Source organism: Anopheles coustani, chromosome 2, assembly GCF_943734705.1.
Source record: "Anopheles coustani chromosome 2, idAnoCousDA_361_x.2, whole genome shotgun sequence".
Taxonomy (NCBI): Eukaryota; Metazoa; Arthropoda; class Insecta; order Diptera; family Culicidae; genus Anopheles; species Anopheles coustani.
In genome coordinates, this window is record NC_071289.1 from 91,976,583 (window position 1) to 91,996,465 (window position 19,883).

The window sequence follows — 19,883 nt, forward strand, 5'->3', positions numbered from 1 at the left end:
ACCTCGCTTCGCCAGTATCTTACAGTGGTGAACTGGGTTCCCACGTCTCCACTCATATTATCCTATACAGCATTAAGTTTATTTCACTCGTGAAAAAAGTACTTACAAATAACCCCTGCGTAATGGTTTGCTTTGCAGTGCGCGAAATATAATGCTTGGTTTCGGCTCCGGAAAATTCCACCCGTGGCCAAGTATACATCAGATCTATCCTAGGGAAATCTTTCGACAAAGATGATTCAGTGGTAACGTTTGACAGTGGTAACGCTTACTTTCAAGATGGGGAGGTGTAGGAGTAACGGACACAAAACAAAAATCAACATCGATACAGCCCACACGGTTGCAAAACGAAACACAAAGGAGGGATGGGATGAGTAAGGGAACACTCGAACGCTACACGAAGTAAATATCAAACCGGGGTGCGCAAAAGCGGGAACGCACTCAAACCTCCTCGCCCTCATCGGAATGCGTCAGCCGCACCTGAGCCGGTTCGATCGTGACACCGTTCACGGCCAGCTGTTGATCCCTCCAGGGCGTAGTAAGTATTTTCATCCGCTGGAACATAGAACGACCGATTTAGAAATAAACCCATTTGCTGACTTCGTTTCTAACGCTGTTTTAGGTTGATTGGACCTACCTGTCGGAAGGTTCCCTTGGTCACGATCAGCTTGTAAAACGCCATCAGTGGGATCATGATCATCGACGAACCCGCTATACACCACCCGAGCACGTTCGCCCACGCCGGATAGACGTAGTCCTCGTAGCTGAGCGGCTCGTGCCCGATCAAACCGTAGATGATGATGAAGAGTAGAAACAGCGGCGCCACAAACTTCCAGCAAACGCGCCAGTAGATGCCCGGAGCAAAGCCAATCATGTCCTTGATGTCATTGCAGAACCGTTCCGTGCCTGAAACGAGCGAAAGAATGTGTTACTTTCCGCCAGGAAATGAATACTAGATTCCACGATTTCTTACCGTAAATCCAAGAGACAGCGATCGATTCGAAAAGTACCGCTATGAGAATCGAATAACCGGCGGCGTAACGATCGAGCAGCTGGAAGAAGTAGAACCCACCCTGGGTGCAGCTGGCGATACCAACGACAAAGTACAGCGAGAAGAGGATGGCCACAAAAATCTCCCGATTACGACCGATTTTGGGGAATTCGTCGCTGAGGGCGGTGATGATAGCTTCGGAGCCTCCAAACTGAAAACCACAACGAAAATGGTTCGAGAAAAGAGATTAGGCGTCCGAAGCGAACGTCGTTTCTTCAAACTGAAACCCTACCGAACTATCCAGTCCGAGCGTGAGGAGCATCATGAAGAAGATCAATGCCCAGAAGATGCTACCCGGCATGGTGGCGATGGCGGCTGGATAGACGACAAACACCAACCCGGGGCCCTCGGTCGCAACGTCCTGAATGCTCTGACCACTCGCGTTAGCCATGTAACCGAGGACGGAGAAAATCACGAATCCGGCCACAAAACTGGTCGCCGAATTGATCAAACTCGTCAGCAGAGCGTCTCTGAAAGGCCAAGAAAAAGGGTAAAGTTCCGTTAGATGATCTCCCTCGATGGCATCGTTAAGCTAGCTGGCTGCTCTTACTTGTAGACGTTGTTGTGATACTTGTTGTACGAGGCGTACGCGAGCAAAACACCAAACCCAGGCCCAAGGGAGAAGAACACCTGTGTGGCGGCGTCTACCCAAACCTGCGCGTTGTAGATGCAGTCAAAGTTCGGTCGCAGATAGTAGTCGATTCCTTCGGCCGAACCAGGCAGGGTGATGCCGCGGACGAGTAGAATCAGCAGTACGGCGTACGGGAATAGGGCCGTAAACCAGACCACCTTACCGGACGTGCTGATACCCTTCCAGAGCGAGAAGTAGCAGATGAGATACACAACCAGCAGACACAGTACCATGTCCCACTTGATGGCACCCAGATCGTGGATACCTTCGCTTTTGTGCAGCTCTAAAATATATCGGCTGTAAAGATGGGATAAAAGAGGTCAGGCAGGTTGCTATATTTTACGACTAATTTCCCACGTACTTGAAGTACTCGGATGAAGCCGATGCGAATTTGGTCTCGTTGACTACCGTTGCCGCAGCCGTGACATTCCCCGCCAGTGCGGCCGCGGTCCGGTTGCTAATGGTCGCCGCCGAGCTGTTGCTGAACCCAAACGGTTGACATTCCGCCGTGTTCCATGCGTTCGAGCAGTGCGTCCACGGGAGACTGCTGGTGAAGGAAGCGAAGAAGAAACGCAACGACCACGCTATGATGACGTTGTAGTAGAAGTCTACGTAGAACGCTATCAGTACCACAGCGTAGCCGATGCCTTTGAACAGCGGCACCAGCCGGCCCCAGCACGTGATGGCTCCCTTCCGGTTGAACTGCCCGAGCGCCAGCTCCATGTAGAACAGTGGAATGCCCCCAACCAGCAGCATTATACCGTACGGCACCAGGAAAGCACCTGTAAAAAGGAAACGGACGAATGAAACGTAAGACGAAAGCCACATTTTCTCGATCGTATCAAAATGGCAGGAAAATCTGAGCCCAATCCCCGTCGGGGCACAAATGGCCCTCGTCCCGTGGGAACTACAGACGTTCGTGACGTTCGGCTACCCTTGACTTCGAGGATGATGATACTATGACAATGGCATAATAGCATTATCATTTCCTTTCTTTTTATTGACTTAATCCGGCGAAGGATTCATAGTCCAGCAGCCAGCACTATCCTAGCGCAATATTTCCCCCTTCTTTCTCAAATACACACACACGCACACAACCTTCAGCGAGTCGGGAGTTAATAACAGGGACTTAAGGACCCATTCTCCTTCACCGCCGGCTTGAAGTTCATTGCTACAATCGCTATAAAGGGGGGAAAGTAATGGCTTCAAAGATGCGCCGAAGAAAATGTCGTTTACTTTTCTTCGCCTCTCAGGCATGAGCAGCAATTTATAACGGGATGAAAGAGCGTTGGCCGTAACCTAGGCCAACCTGGCCCCACACGCCGGAGATTAAGTCCGAGATGGTTGCGAGACCAAGGCAATGGAAAAAGCCATCCTTTGAGGGGCTCGTCCGTACCGAGCTGTTGCGTCGGGGAAAACTGCTCCAAAACGAACCGTGTGAACCAATACCTATGTGGCACTTCTGCAAACTCACATGTTCCGGAATGCACGTAATGGTATTTTTTAATATCCACTGGTTCTTCTCCAACGTGTTCCCAAGGGTTCAACAAAGTAGTTGAACCATTCCGTGTTAGGAACTTTATTTTGAAAATTAGTTTCGTTGTTATGAAAAGAAGAAACATATCAATCAGCCAGCGCCCAATTTCGCCACAATAAAACTGAAACACGTTTCCAGTGCATTTTAATTGGCCACACGGGGTGTCAAAAATTGATAACTACTTCCTATCGATGACTTCACAGCGGCTCATCTTCTCGATTTGAGCTGTGAGCTAAGAGCGTAGTCATAAAGATAATCCAATCAACAGATCTATACAGCCGATTCCGCCTGTGGAATGGTCATATAAATCCATCTTCCAGAACTGATATTCGGAAAATAGCTCCGATAATACCTCCCGACGTATGTCTATCTTTATAGCGGATTGAACAAAAAATTTGGATGTAGGTTTTGGGGATGGTTTTTTTTTCGCTTCGCCGTGTTCCCTTGACCATCAATCGTAGACGTAGACGTCTTATGTAACAGCAAAAATGTCCATTCGGGAGTTTAGGTATCGAAGGTTTCAAAGGCCAGTTGCCATGCTTTGCTTTAAACCATGCGCGAATTTTGCAAACTCCAATAGATTGGTTTTTATTTTTGCAAAGAAGAACTGAACCCCAAGGTCGATCGGATAAGGTATATTACGGGCGATAAGCCACACCTAAGGCTTGAAGGCGGTAGAGTGAGAATCTGCTATCCTAATTACATCCGTTGATAAGGAACGTTTTTGATTATCTGGTCAGTATTTAAGCGCCACACGTTGCCATTGACTCTTCAGTAGTCGCTAGTGCGGTGAAGACTAGCGATTTTGGGAGGACAAACAAACACCTCGAAATGGGTTCGAAAGGTAAGTAGCAGTGGCCACAACCAGCCTAGTGACATCCCATTTGGATACCGTGAACTTTATTCTCCCGTGGTTTGTAGTTTTGTGGACGATTGCTGCACTCTTGGTGGCCTCCGCATTGGTGGCCAACGGGCAAGAGCAACGCTGCGCCGATGTGGACAACTTTTCGCTGATTCGCGATCGGTTCTTCTGCTACCGGTTCTACCAGTGCGTCGATGGCAATCCGTACCCGCTGCGTTGCCCCGACGAGCAGTGGTTCGACGAGGAACGGCAGGTGTGCGACGATCCGGCAAATGTGACCTGCGAACTGGACGATCGCCCGCCGACGGTCACGCCAACGCCGGGAATTTGCAATGGCGCCCCGGACAACCGGTTCGTGCTGCATCCACTGTTCTGCAACGAATACTATCTGTGCGTGGGGGAGATCGGATTCCCGCTGATATGCCCCACCGGAACGTGGTTTGATGAAAGTCGCCAGATTTGTGGTGACCCAGCGGACATCAGTTGCCCCCATGGACGACCCGGTGCTGCCCGATGCCGCGATGAGCCGGATTTGGCGCTGGTCCGCAGCGAGTATGCCTGCTATCGGTACTACCAGTGCGTGAACGGGTTCCCCTATCCGATGGCCTGTCCCGACGGGCTGTGGTTCGATGCCGAGCGGGACGTTTGCGACGAGCCGGAAAATGTCGAGTGTGTGCTGAGCCCGGGCGGACCACCGCCCGCTCCGACGCCGGGTATCTGTAACGATACGCCCAACAACGTTCTAACGCCGAATCCAACCACTTGCAACCGATACTACGTGTGTGTGAATCAAATTGGTTGGTCGAAACATTGCCCGCTGGATCTGTGGTTCGACGAGGCTCGCCAGACCTGTAGCGCTCCGGGTTTCACCAACTGCACGGCAGGACCTCTTCTGCCAGCTCCACGTCCTGATAACCCTTGCAACGACGTAGAGAACTTGCGTTTTATCCGAGATGACTTCTTCTGCTACGTCTACCATCAGTGTCGTAACGGCTATCCGTTCCCACTGATCTGCCCTGCGGACCAATGGTTCGATGAGGATCTGCAGCGTTGTGCCGACTACACGACGGTGGAGTGTGAGATTGACGCTGACAGTACACCACCGCCGATCAGACCGACCCCTGGCATCTGCAACGGAATCTTCGAGGAGCGGCTCGTGCTACATCCACGCTTCTGTAACCAATACTACGTTTGCTCGAATGAGATCGGTGTACCGGTCATCTGTCCGACCGGGTTGTGGTTTGATGAGGACGCTCAAACCTGTCGCTCGCCGCTACTGGTGGACTGCCCGCATGGAGCTACGCCACCACCCGAAGATCCCTACATGATGTGCGATGGTGTGGATGACTACGACTATGTGCGACACCCGAACTTTTGCTATCGCTACTATCAGTGCATCGATGGAACTCCCTACCCGCTCATCTGCGAGGCTGATCTTGTGTTCGATCAGGAACGTCAAATGTGTGATGAGCAGCAGTTCGTCACGTGTGAGGTGACACCACCGCCGGTCGTGCGCCCTCCGCCAACAGCCGGTATCTGCATCGGTGCGTTGAATGGTCAGTTGGAGGCAAACCCTCTCTACTGCAATCAGTACTACCTGTGTGTGAACCAGGCCGGCTGGCGGTTGGTGTGCCCTCCGGGACTATGGTTCGATGCTGAGCGCCAGACCTGCTCTCCGGCAGGTTCGATCGAGTGTGGACTTGCCCCAGAACGCCCTCCAACCACTCCGAACCCATACGCACGTTGCTCCGGCATACCCAACAACGCGTACGTGCGTGACGAAATGTTCTGCTACCGGTACTTCAAGTGCGTCAACGGTTCGCCCTTCCCTATGATCTGTCAAAACGAGCAGTGGTTCGATGAGCGTCTCCAGCAGTGCCGCCCGCAGGACCAGGTCGAATGTATCATCAACGAGCCACCGACACGTCCACCACCGACCGCCGGCATCTGCAACGGTGTGTCAAACTCGATTCAGGTGCCGAATCCGTTCAGCTGCAATCAGTTCTACATCTGCGTCGATCAGATCGGATTCCCGCAGGTTTGCCCCCCTGGCATGTGGTTCGATGAGGACCGCCAGACCTGTCTGCTGGTGGCTGAGACCACCTGCGACCTTGGCCCACCGACGACGACCACACTGGCACCGCACCCCTGGGGACGGTGTGACGTTGTACCGAACTTTAGCTTCGTCCGCAACGAGTTCTACTGCTACCGTTACTTCCAGTGTATCGATAGCCGGCCGTACCCGCTCATCTGCCCCAACGAGCAGTGGTTCGACGAGGAGCGCCAGATTTGCGACAACCAGGAGAACGTGCGATGCATCGTCAATCCCCAGGCTCCGCTTGTCCCAGCCACGCCCGGTATCTGTAACGATGTTCCAAACGGTGAGATGACACTGAACCCGCGTGCCTGCAATCAGTACTATGTTTGCGTGGATCAGATCGGTTACCCGCTGCTCTGTCCCGCGGGACTGTGGTTCGATGCTCAGCATCAGCGATGTGCCCCACCTGCCCAGGTGTACTGTCCACTCGCACCGATCGTTACCACCCCGGATCCATTCGAGCAGTGCGACGGCGTGCCGGAAGGAGGGCTCCTGCGTAACGAGTTCTACTGCTACCGCTACTTCCAGTGTCAGAACAACATCCCGTACCCAATGATCTGCCGCGCTGGGTTGTGGTTCGATCAAGAGCGTCAAGAGTGCGATGTTCCCGCCAACGTACAGTGCTTCCTGCGCCCCGGACAACCCGGTCCCCCGACGGCAACTCCGGACATTTGCCGTGGCATTGCGAATGGACGTTTTGCGCGCAACTGGAACTTCTGTAACCAGTACTACCTGTGCGTGGATGAGATCGGTTACTCGCAGATTTGTCCCGATGGTCTGTGGTACGACGAGGATCGTCAAATCTGTGATCTTCCAGAGCGTGTCCAGTGTCCACTGTCACCGACGACGATTGCTCCTTCACCCTGGGACCGCTGTGCCGGCAAGGAGGATCTCTCCTTCGTACCGGATGACGACTTCTGTTACCGCTATTACCAGTGCGTCAATGGTGTCCCGTATCCGATGATCTGCCCCAACGACCAGTGGTTCGATGAGGGACGCCAGGTGTGCGATCTGGTCGCGAATGTCCAGTGTGAGGTTCACGATGTGCTTCCACCACCATTGCCCACCGACGGTATCTGCACGGGTCTGTCCAACAGCATTCAGGTGCTCCATCCGGTGTTCTGCAACCGGTTCTATATCTGCGTCGACCAAGTCGGTTTCCCGCAGATCTGTCCAGCCGGTACGTGGTTCGACGAATCGCGCCAAACCTGTGCCAGCCCGCTGGAAGTCGAGTGCCCGAACGGACTCACAACGACCCCCTCGCCGATCGAAGGCATCTGCAACGACGTACCATCCGGAACGTACGTTCCCAACCCGCTCGATTGCTCCCGGTACTACGTGTGCGTCAACCTGTACCCTTACTCGCTGGCATGTCCCGGTGGCAATTGGTTCGACCGTAACCTTCTCCGCTGCGTACCGATCGACGAGGCGGAATGTGCCGACACGGTCACGACCGTCCCGACACCGGGCGTGTGCGACGACCAGCCAGATGGCACGCGTGTACCCAGTCCGGATAGCTGTGCCCTATTCTACACCTGCCTGAACGAGGTAGGCTCGCCGTCATTCTGTCCGCCAGGGCTTTGGTTCAACGAGGACACGCAGGAGTGTGACGATCCGGAGAACGTCGACTGCACGCTGGAACCATCGACGCCGGCTCCTCCGACCACCGGAATTTGCGAGGGTCAACCGGACGGCCAGTACGTCGCCAGTCCCTACTCTTGCACGCAGTTCTACGTGTGTGTCAACGAAACCGGCTATCCATCGATCTGCCAGCCGGGTCTGTGGTTCAGCGAGTCCGCCCAGACCTGCGTGGAGCCATCCGAGTCCGAGTGTACCATTTCCTAAACCTCTAGGTGTTTCTTTTCCGAGTTTGGCAATAAATTTGGCGATATATACGCGATCAAAAGGGATCGCTCGATAACACAATGTGAACACCAGTTTGTGCATGCCTCAGTCAATTTCAGTTATCATCTCATAATTAGCATCTGCATATCAGTTCCAAAGGTTCCATCGTGGTTTCGTTCATTGATTTGTAATAGACTTCGGCGAGTAGAAACTCCTAAATTGGTTTGGTAGGAGTACCTATCGTAACACTAAAATGTCTTTTGTCGAGAAATGAATGCCTTACATTTATTTTAACCCCTGGCACGCCCTTCTTGAAAAGACTCATTATTGTTAGGTTCTCATGCTACTTCTCACTCCGTCCAAACGCCAGGTGTATGTTCGCTAATGGGCATTGAAAGCAAGCGGAAAGACAAGCTTTCTGTTACACGCGCACTTTACGTTGTGCGGTTCAATAGGTCACGCTGAAAGCGAATCGATTGGAGGTCCATTTGCACCACCAACGCCCTTCTCACGTTCAAACCCGCGGAATGGAAATTATGGAGGGCGTCAAGTGGAGCGTGAAAATACGAAAACATCAAGACATAATTCCCGCCAACGTCGGTGACAAACGGGAATGATGTCCGACGGGGAAAGTCGTAAGGGAAAATGTCCCAGGCGCGTACCTATTAAAATGTTTTTATATTGTACGTTCGAAGGAAGCAAATGGGAAGGAAACTGAATCGTCCAACCAACCAGCGCAACCTGTTGCTGCAGCGAATACCGGTTTTTCGCGCTGACATGGATAAGGAACGTCAAAAGATCGCGGAAAAGATGCTGGTAGGAAATGGAAAAAATAGGGTCATTTTCTTCGCTCAACACGCACTTAAGGACAGCCTTTTCCCAACGCCATCGTGTTCGCCGACGGGCGTGTGAGTACTTGAGTGCGAGAGAAGGAAAAAGTAAGGCAAGCCAAGAGCTAGTAAAGCGAAGTGGCGGAATACTGACATATTTCACTTTTAAATCGTTCAACTCAAGATTTGCACGCCTTGAGCTTCGCCGTCCCTGTAGCATCTTCCTTCGTCCGCGTTGATGAGCAGCCCATTCCGGAAGGGCATGCAACAAGTTGTCGCAAATCTTATGCCCCCTTACCCCACATTCGTCGGAAGCGGCGAAAGCAATCTCTCTGGCAGGCTGCCGAGGAGGCTCACTCCGGAAGTCATGTGGAACGCCGATGCTAAGGATACGAGCAGCTCCTTGTTGAAAGCTGCCATAATTCATCACAACCGGCGAGGAGGACGATGGCGGCGATGGCGGGTGGGAAAGATGTGCTTCCGTGGACTCGGAAGAGTGTCCACTTTACTGCCGTGTAATCTGCTCCAATCGTCACGCTCGCTTCTATCACTCGTCATCAACGCTCGGTTTAAGACATTCCATAATCCTGAAGCAACCAACACTTTGGGTGGAACTGGAACCCAAAAAAAAAACGGGTGGGAAAAGAAAATCTAACCCGAAGTCAAGGCTACCCAGTGCAGATGACGAAGAAGCAGTCATTTTGCACACCATCTACAATATGTGTCGGTGTGAGGGTTGGAAGTATGGTTGAGTGACTCCGTTGAATGAAGGCATCAACGCCATTAGCGTGGAACTTTGGCCGCCTTTCCTACGATGGATCCCTTCGGAGCGAGACCCATAGACCACAGCCAACTTTACAAAAGGCAAATGTGAACCGAGGACACCCGATTAGAGGCGCAAGAAATGGTGGAAAAGTGGAAATTTCCGTTCCATGTCTCCCGCATGCACAACCCTGTTTGATCTTACTCCGAGAAACCCTCGCAAAGCAACCGAAGCCAAAGAACCTACTGTGCGTTGTGTTCTACCGGAGGGGCTCGGCTATGGACGAACTTCTTGAAAACGAGCCCTCCCAAGCTCGCACCCGAGGCGACATCGGCCAAGCCTCCGGAAGGGCAAAGAAAACGTCACCATTCCTTAGTAGAGCACATTTTTCTCCTTCCATTTCGAGACGTCAAATACCGACTTCCGGTGGCCAGGATCCTAGCAGGAGTGGGCGAAGCAGGGCGTAAATCTCTGTTGTCACATACATTTTCTTCATCAACACACCGCCAAGCATGATGCTGTTGCATGTGTGTGTGCACCACCTAGAATAGAAAGAAGTCAACGATGGTGGAAACTACGCGAATCGGAGTCGGGACCAAACCAAAGGCTTCGACGGTTTCTCGGCGGTCAGTGCCAGGATGGATGAAATTTGCCACGGTTCAGTTAGCCGATGGCCCATTTCATCTCGGGCTCGGGCGAAGGCAGTCGCTAAGAATTTCAGGCAGCAAAAAAAGTGGCAAAAAACGCGAAGTGCGTTCGCTTGTTCACCGTGGATATGGATCGTGGAGCCAATCCCTTCGGTATGATTTATGTTTCCCCCCTCCCCTCCCAAGCGGTCGAAACCACCAGCACCACAAATCCCTTGGTCTCGGCTTCTGTTGATCATGAGGTTACATTTTTCGGTTGCCTTTTCGTTTCGTTTCCAACGTCTCAAGCTCGTAATGTATTTACCTAACGTGCAGATACGTATCTAAAGCTCACCAGTTCTCGGGTATGTTTCAAATTGCGTTGGAGATTTTAGTTTGTTTTACTTCTTTTATTTTGTCAATGCATTCACGAAACAGGTTTTTAGTTCCTCAAAAAGTTTACTCAATTCTGTCGTTGACTCATTGAACGAAATCATTGGTCACAAAGTTGGGCTCGGCCATCATATTTATTTGAAACGCGACTCTAACAACCATCATCTGGTACTGAAACCGGATGGTGTGCAAAAAACTGAAATTCTCTGACAAACGGCTTGTCTGTGGGAGATGTTTTTTTGATGCAAATTATTATAATTTGTCAATCATCGTCAGCCATCTGGAAAGGTCGATTCTGAAAGCGAAATTAAAAACTCTAAGAAGGTGTGGCTACTTTTTCAGTGTTTTGCCACTTTCAATACAAGTTGTGAGTTGGATTTGAAATAACCAAAAACATATTACAAAACTACCAAGCCCAGACAAATTACTAACTAACAAACAAATAGAGAACAAAATTAAAACTAACAAATAAATTTAAATACTCGACAGAGACTTTCTAAAACAACGGTCTACCAAAGCCAAAAACATTGATAATTTCGTTCGGGAAACTTTTCCTAACAACAGAATTTACAAACTAGAACATCGGAGCCCGAAACGCATGCCGCATCACCATCGAAAGTACAAGTTAGCATCACCTCGAGAACAGAACTCGTGTTTTTAGCAACAGTCTCGTCTTTCATCCTGTTAACTGGAGGCCCTCGACTCTGGCTCCGCTAATGTTCATCATTTGCCCTGCGAGTAAAAGTTGAATGACAAAAGAGGTTGCTTGTAACCAACGAACCCCGTCGGGTGTCGATGTATGCCGATGGTGAGTCCTTTCAATATCAATTTTCCTGCCGGAGCGTAACCAAATTCGATTTTCTCGCTGGTAATTAGCTATTAAACGACGGCGATACAACCATTTTCCAATGGCTGCCGTCGTCGCTTACGGTCGTTCGCGGAAGTTGTTGGGACACCATTTTCCATCCCCTGTCGTAGATCGCACGTTACGATGATACTCGAAGATAGGGTTTCCCAAGCAGATACGATGGTTTTCCACAATGTACGTAAATGGGTTTGTGTAGGTGTGTGTTACTTACCGCCACCGTTCTTGTAGCAGAGGTACGGGAAGCGCCATACGTTGGCCAGATCGACGGCGAACCCGATGACCGACAGCAGGAAGTCCACCTTGCCGCTCCAGGTTTCGCGCTGCTCGCCATCGTCCAGGTCGCCACCACCACCACCACCACCACCGCCACCGCCGTTGCGTGGCAGCAGGCCCGGGCGGCTTTTCGCCTTGATCTGGCCGATGGTGGCCATGGCCAAGGCGGTTCCCTCGCCGTCGCCACCGACCCCGTTTTCAGCTCCACCGTTCAGCTCTTTCAGTGCTTCGCCGTCGATAGATTCTGTGGGTGATGGGAGGGTAGCAAAGAGAGGGGGGGGTGTGTTTAAATATTGAACGGATTAAATTCGCCATTGTGTCCTCCAACATTTGACCACTTAACTCCTCTAACCTCTAGTTCCCGAATGTTCGATACTTCAAATTATTGACTCACTGAAACCTACTCCAGAAGTTAAAGGATGCGTGGTAGGCACGAAACGCAACGGTACGTCATTCTTGTAGCAAGGACAAGAAAGCCGGGAGGTTGATGATGATCAAATTCTAAAGAGGTTACTAATAATAGAACCTCCACCCTAGGCACACGAACGTAAGTCAACATTGCCACAGGGAGGATTGCACGGAAGCTGGTCACGCCTGAGTATGTCACTGGTGTCATCGAGCTCTCGGCAACTCTCTCGTCACTCCTCTGAACTCCCGTCCTGTGTCCAGTATCCTTTCCCTGCCCAGTCCAGTCCAGAGTCCGGCAGCAGAGTCCTCCAAATTGACAAAGTGTTTGGTAATGTTTTTGATGTTTTATCCTACTTTACATCGGCACGGTCAAGGAAGGGAGCTAAGGTAGGGTGGAGCCACGACCTTTTCATTGAAAAGTCCACCATCGCTTCCACCACTTGCTTCCCATTTTCCCGCACATGCTCCCGTTCACGAGTCCTTTGCCCAAAATTGCCTTCATTGCTCCATTAAAGAACCAATCGTTGGTGTAAACCATGCACACCACGACCATGGGACTCTACATGGGGTGGGGAGGGGGCACAAATATATGCCGAGCGTACTTATGCGTTTGACAAACTGGCACTCAGCCCGCGAGAGGAAATTGATTTTTCCCGCCCGACACTGATATAACAGGGGTGACAAATTTGATTTGTTATGACGTATCGGATCCTGTTCCATCACAGGGAAGAGGAGAAAACTCCCCCCAATGAATTGGCTGGGCATGAATGTAAATGTCAATTTTGATGGGCGCAGAGAGAAAAAGATGCTCACAAAAAGGCAAAAAACAAAACCTCAACCACATCTACCGAAGAGATGAAAATCTACCCCACCAATATCTGCCATCCCATCGGTCCGACCGAAAGCGACCGAGGGTTGAGGCGTGGGAAAGGGAGGATGTTAAGTACTCCTAATTCGATTTTGCCCTCCATTCTGAGATTCATTTCTTCTTTGCTCCCTTCGCCTATCTTACTTTGTATCTTTACCGGGGAAATCTATTTACCAATCAGCTTTGGCCGGAGAGTTGCTTTCCGGGTCGGAGGAGGGAAATTCTTCGGCATTATTGCCACCCCCACAATCGTTCTTGATCCTGAGAAATATTACTCCTTCACTTTTCTTTTTTCACTTTTCTATACTACCATTATGTAAGGTCAGATAATGTTCTCCAGTACTTCTGTCTCAGAATTTTGTTATCTTCCTCACAGATAGTTCAAATGCAAAGGGCTGCGGAAAGGAAAAGGGTTTCTTACTTCCTTTGCCACAGCAACTTCCCCTGCCAATGAATATGAATCCCATTTCCGTGGTGATGATTTCCGATTTTCCTATCTCTACGCAAGCCGGCGTGAGTGAGAGACAGATGAAAGAATTCGGTCGAGATTGAAGCGACTAACCGCGTAAGATAAACCGGATCAACACAAAATGTAGAAAGGGTGGACAGATTTAAACTTTGGAATAAAATCTATTTCGAAGTTTATTAAGATCTCGATAATCTATCACAGGAAATCAACTCGCTGCTATAGATTGTTGATTTATAAGTATTTCTTGTTTCTACTAGCAACGATTAGGAAAATAAAAGGCATAATACTTTGAATACGATTCATTTTATACAGTGTAAATATTTGCAAGGAGCAAGAAGGTTAGGATTCCTTAGAATTAAAATTCTGTAAACATTCTCGGAATTAAAACCCGTAGCATTGCAAAGAATTGCCATTGCATTGCAACTTGAATATGATTAATCATTCGTCGTGAAGAAGCGGGGAATACACCTACAAGACACATATTTGCATACCTTCAACTTATATGAAGGGTCATGCAATGTGGCTTGAATTGGATGACGTTCTAGGAAAGCTATTGCACAATCGCGCTTGTAACTAAGCCCAACCGCATGGAGATTACATTTTTAGTCACGCTTAGAATAAACCACAAAAAAGATTGCTTATATCATCACCGCAGCGATCGGATATCACTTTTAAAGATAGATGTGTTTGCACAATAATTATTTTCTGATAATAATATTTGCTGATTTACCTTTTTTGCTTTTTTTGCGACCCATGTTTGTCGATTCTCGATGATGGACGTACCCTCGATGATGTTATAAACTTTTAGTTATTTACAATACAATTTATAATTTCACACCACTCTTTATCATGTTACTGTCTCTGAAAAAAACTCAAATCATGTAAACTATTCCTTTTGCGAGTATTTCACCGACCTGCTCGGGTTAGTGAGCCGTTCAAGTTAACCGCTAACGATCATCGACGGTCTTAGCATAACATTGCGTGTCTCAAGTGGCGCATAATTAAACCTGATCACTTGCTGCGAGGGGTTCTTTTCCTTCTGTTCCAGATTTCTGCCGACCTGGCACGTCGCAGCGTTCTGCTTCTTTTGCTTACAGATTAAAGAAATTAAAATTAAACCTCACCGGACGTCGGTGTGCGGAGAAGGGAATTAAAACACATTCAGCCAATTGAAAGCAGCTCACGATTGAATCTGGCATTTGGATAGTCGTACTTTGTACCACTCTCGAGATGGATGTTGCGGTTTCACGTCGGTAAAACTGTTGCCAACTAGAACCGGTGGCACTTTTATCGTTCTTTTGTAGAACAAACTTTAAACCAGTTCAAGCCTTGGGTAACTGAAACATACGAAACATTCATGTTCTGTGTAAGTGCCATGAGCACTGACCAACATTGGCACAATTCGAATAAAACACATGCAGGGGAACAAGTAGAATAAATTTTTCAATCACACCATTCTTACTCTGAAATGCCACACAACTAAACGTTCTCTGTCTGTGGCCTAGAACTGTCTGGTTGTAATGACCCACTCTCCTAAGCTGACCGGCTTACATTCTGAGATCAAAACGAGCTTCATTCGCCCCGTTCCGCCTGCATCTCGTCGCCATTCCGAGCCAACGATAGTTCTGCACGCCTTGCTAACGAAGCAAGTGAAACCTCGATCGACACACAACCTGCGGCGGATATAACTCTGCGCAAAGCAGCACATAACCTTCAAGGTTGGCTGGCTTGGTAGTGAACATCTATTAACTCCCCCGATTGATGACGATTTGCGCCGGAAGGGAAAGAGTGAGCAGCAGTGCCGATTTTTGGCAGTTCTCTCCGGTCATGGCTTTTCCCCCTCACTTCCGGGCGGCCTCGGTTTTGTGCACGGAGCTGTGGCTCCAAGAGAAACTACGGGGCTTCTGACGGGCATATGTTTGTACTTGATGTTCAGCTACTAATGAATAAATTATTTTATTTCACAATATTCTCTACGAAAACGAACAAACTAATAGCAAAACAACATCCAGTGACAAATTGGCATTAACATAGGAAATCCATTTCAAACACCGTTGGGTTGCTAGACCGGTTGAGCGGAGAAAACTACATTATTTAAGAAAATTCACTCGCACGCGGACACCCAAAAATAAGACGATTCTAGTAGCAGTAGAATCTCCAGCACTTCCTTCAGCTTGTTGCTGACTCATGAAACCGGTTTTTATAGGATTTGTGCAATATTTTAAACCAGTTCGTACTCCAAACGAAATCGAAACCCGATGTTTGGTGACAAAAACTTCAAGGTCTTTTTCAAATTCTTTTTCCAGGACATTCTTCAGAAAATGATGTTATCATCTCTATATTTGAAAGACAACCAACATTTGCCAGATCTCTTTTGGGGTATTAATATAGTCATGCGACAACAACGTCGTTGAGTCTTTCGATTTGCTTAATCGCATTTGTTTGATGTTTTCAGAATCGTTGGAATCGCGGAACTTAGTTTTCTTCTTTGTTCACGTACACGATGTCTTCTCGAGCAAATATTTGTTTTACTTCAAATGAGTAAAGCAAGCTAACATTATTTTCAAAGATGATATTCAACACCACCAGCAATTTGCCGCCAAAATATAAAAAAGCACATTTGTTCTTCACACCTGCTACACTAACACAGTCACACGTTCTTACAGTCTCACATTTAAACAGTTGATTATCCTGGATTAATATAACAATTATTTGCTCCCTTTGAAACAGGTGGATCATAAAAGCTAAGCGATTCGATTGCTTCTTTGGAATTAATTGTAGAATTTAATGTGTTCAGTAGTTTTATAACTTGGCTTTACGATTTTTAAACCTAAAAGACCTGCTGGAATCTGTTAAATAAACTCTTTAATATGCAAAATATGTTAAAGTGTTTGCTTTTATCCAATGTCCCGCTTTCTTGTCACCGAATTTCATTAGAGTGAGCATGTTTATTGCACAAACAAAACCCAACGAGCAAATCTGGAGCAAACTGTTACTTCAAATGTATGTTCACACAAAAAAATGCTTTAACTGTACACGCTGCCACAAGCATAAGCTGTTTATCACGCGCACGAACAGATCTCCGCGATCCGCGAGCCTAGCGGACACTGCTGAGTATAGAAATTCGAACCGATCTTTAAGCTTCTCAAAGCTACAGCGCACGTTAAGAAACGTTACCACTACCATCATGGGCTTGCGCATAAGGCTACATTAGACGGTAGTAACGTAAATTTTTCTACATGTGGAACGTTTGCTCTCTGAAGGTGAATCTATTTAAATCTTTTGTTTGTATGACTTTATGTTATTGGATTTTGTATTATCAATTTATTATTTTTAATAGCTACGTTTTTGTTTTTGTTTCGATGATAATCCCAACCTTTATTGTGCCGTCTAATCCTATCGATATTATGATGTAATTTTTAAAACAGGAAATTACAACCAACGATTGATTAGTTGAAGTATAAACAGCAAAACATTTCCACTGATAAGAACTAAAGCGGTTCCAAGAACGAGCCCTGTATGACACTACTGCATTACTGTTCCTGATAAACAAATATTGATAAAACCAGTTGGTATTATTATGAGCGTTTATCGTGCATTGCAATGAAGGACACAAGATAAAGCTGGCCCTTTCTAGTTTCCGCTATACTTATATACAGTTCAGATGGGAATATTTTATTTATAAACAGTCTCCGCTAGCTTCATTTCACCCATCGACAATCATTAGCATCGAAGCGTGACCTGGTCCACATTCTGGCACCATCTTGTAGTGACAGGTTGATTTTTTCTAGTGTTTTGCTGCAATTACTTCGGCAGAACACAAATCGATAACAACATCCTAATGGTACTGAAAGTAGTTCTGTTACAAGTAACACATATTTGTTTGCTTTCACCACCGAAGGACAAAACATTCTGCTATTAATACACCACTACAATGGAATGTCTTAAGCTGGGGTTAAGTTGCTTTCTTCAACTATACCGGCGGGATGCTGGAAAAGCTAAGGAGTTCCGTTTACACCCAAACACCTTGTTTTGAACACTTCACATTATTCCGTAGGTCATAAGAAGAAAAAGCGTACTTATTCCACCATGCGATAAAAACTATAACCCTTGCCTTATAACTTTGATATAAAACAGTTAATCACCAGCATTATTTCTACTCTTGTGCCTTTGGGAAAGATTAGGTTTCTTCTTCAGAAAGTGACTTTCGATGTACCAACTTTTGGGACTGGTACCTTCGCTATTTTTGTGGTTTGCAGTCGTTTCGTTTTTCAGAAAAAACAGACGAATAAAGCTTTAACTATCTAACACAATAGAAGAAATACTTTGACGAAAGTTAACTTAATGCCTATCTTATGATCGGATTTTCTTGCACTAATTTAAGAAATGTAAACTGATAAAGCTCCATGATGATTTGCTGTAAAAGGACACAGACTATTATGGAAACCAAAATTAATCCGTGGGGGAAAAAATTATTATTATTAAAAATTAAATTTGGGAAATCGTATTAGATTTCCACCAACAAATGAACGCAGACTGCTCGTGAAAGCTTCCTTAAATCACTTGTTTTCCTGCTCGTTGATTTCCTGCCATGCATCGAAAGTGCAACAGCGTCGGGGTTTCCTAATCACAACCAATGCAATGCAGACACGCTAGATTAATAAGGAAAACAATCACAACCACAAATTTTAGCTCATTTCCTGTAGCCACTTCCAGAAAGGAGTCCAACATTCCACCAAGCCATGAAAGAAGATATTGTTATTAGCCTCGCTTCCTGGCAGCGACGGGTGAAATCATCAGAAACCACATCCTATCAATACCTAACTGAAGTAATGCTTCCACTTGAGAGCCGGGGTTTAGCAGCAGTGCAAGCGAATCGGAGATTTGCAGGCTGCGTTCATGGCTCGGTCAGTAAGTTCGCTATTCAATTTCGACAACTGTTCGTGAACGATTAATTTAAGAGTTAATGCGGGGCTGAGGGAAAATCGGGACCATGCTGCACATAGAACTTGGAATAAAACGGTAACAGACGCAAGCAGTAAGCGTAGTGGAAACTGAATGGTGGATTGCTGGTGGAAGTAATTGAAATATTTCCTTCTATTAGCGGAGGTTACTTTATCGGTCAATTTAGTTCACCTCGATACTGGGAGTAAACGATGTGCAAAGAGGTACTTAATACCAGAAAGTGATCCCCAGTTCTTGAAACTAACATAATTCGTATGATTTACAGGATTCGCGTCAGCAATGTGCTTCGTTCGACTTTCTCCAAGAGTCGCATAAACTTTGTACTTTTGATACACTTGAATCACTTTGGAGCATTTACTAAACACTAACCTGACGACTTATCGGTGCTTTTCACTGGCGTTTCCAGCAGTCTCAGCTTCTCCCGTGGATCATCCAGCTCGAACATATGTCCCGCTGCCACTATGGCACAATTTGCTCAAGAGATATCCGTAGCGGACGATCAATCCGTTCCTTCGTACAACCAAACTCGAGTGCAACACACGACAAGGGATGCGAGGCTTCTTTCACCTTTCCTCAACAATTATTTTTTTCTTGATGCTTGAATCTACGGATTGTGTTAAGCTATCATCACTACATAGGATGGCATTTTACTTTGAGAGGTGATTTCCTTAAAAAGGTGCCAGCCAGCTGTATGAGTTTAGTTGAAGGAAGAAACCGTCACTCAACTATCCACGCCACCAATCGCCAAAAGTGTTGACCGACGGAGTTACACATTTTTCGACCTCAGCCGTTTCTTCGGATTCTTTGCTGCCAAAACTACGCTTACTTCCCGTGCTGCTAATTGTGTGTCTGTGTGTCTTCACAACCTCTGTTGCTACATGAAAAACTCTGGACACTCCGGTTCTTATGCACCTGACTAGCAAACGCACCAGATTTGCGGATCTGGATTCCAGCCAGCCTGCCAAACGGGACGACTGCCTGCTGCCACACAACTAGCGACTGGCTGCGGGCTGGCGTGTCCTTTTATAGTGTGCTTGCTGCAAAAGGATCCGAACGTCCGACACTGCCATCAACCCGAGCACATGCGGCCGTTCAAACGAAAGGCGCGAAAATCTTTCTTCGTGCTCGATTCGTCCGTTAACGTTCTTGTTATTGCCGTTTTGAATTGCTTGGCGCTTCCTCGGACCACGTTTTCTTGTACGGTCTTGTGTTCCGCGAACGCAGTTTGCGGCAACTCTCTCCGTTCTCTTACGCTCCACCTTTGCAACATCCCTTATCAAGAGAGAAACATGAAGGGGAGCTAAAATATGTCATTTCTGCTAAAATTATATGTGATAAGCCTAAAAACCAGCTATTTTTCGATAAAAGGTTTCATTTGTTTTTTAAATAACGTCGAAAA

General features: G+C 47.5%; 1 protein-coding gene across 1 annotated transcript; it reads right to left on the reverse strand.

Annotated features, from left to right (window-relative positions):
• LOC131266588 (sodium-dependent dopamine transporter) lies at window positions 1-18,929 on the reverse strand. Its single transcript, XM_058269166.1, has 8 exons — window positions 18,854-18,929; window positions 11,713-12,018; window positions 2,041-2,461; window positions 1,599-1,976; window positions 1,281-1,518; window positions 971-1,199; window positions 635-903; window positions 1-552 (listed from the first exon to the last, which is right to left on the reverse strand). Exons 1-8 carry the CDS (start codon window positions 18,927-18,929, stop codon window positions 439-441), a joined length of 2,031 nt encoding a protein of 676 aa, XP_058125149.1. The 3' UTR covers window positions 1-438.
• Between the last annotated feature and the right edge of the window lie 954 nt (window positions 18,930-19,883).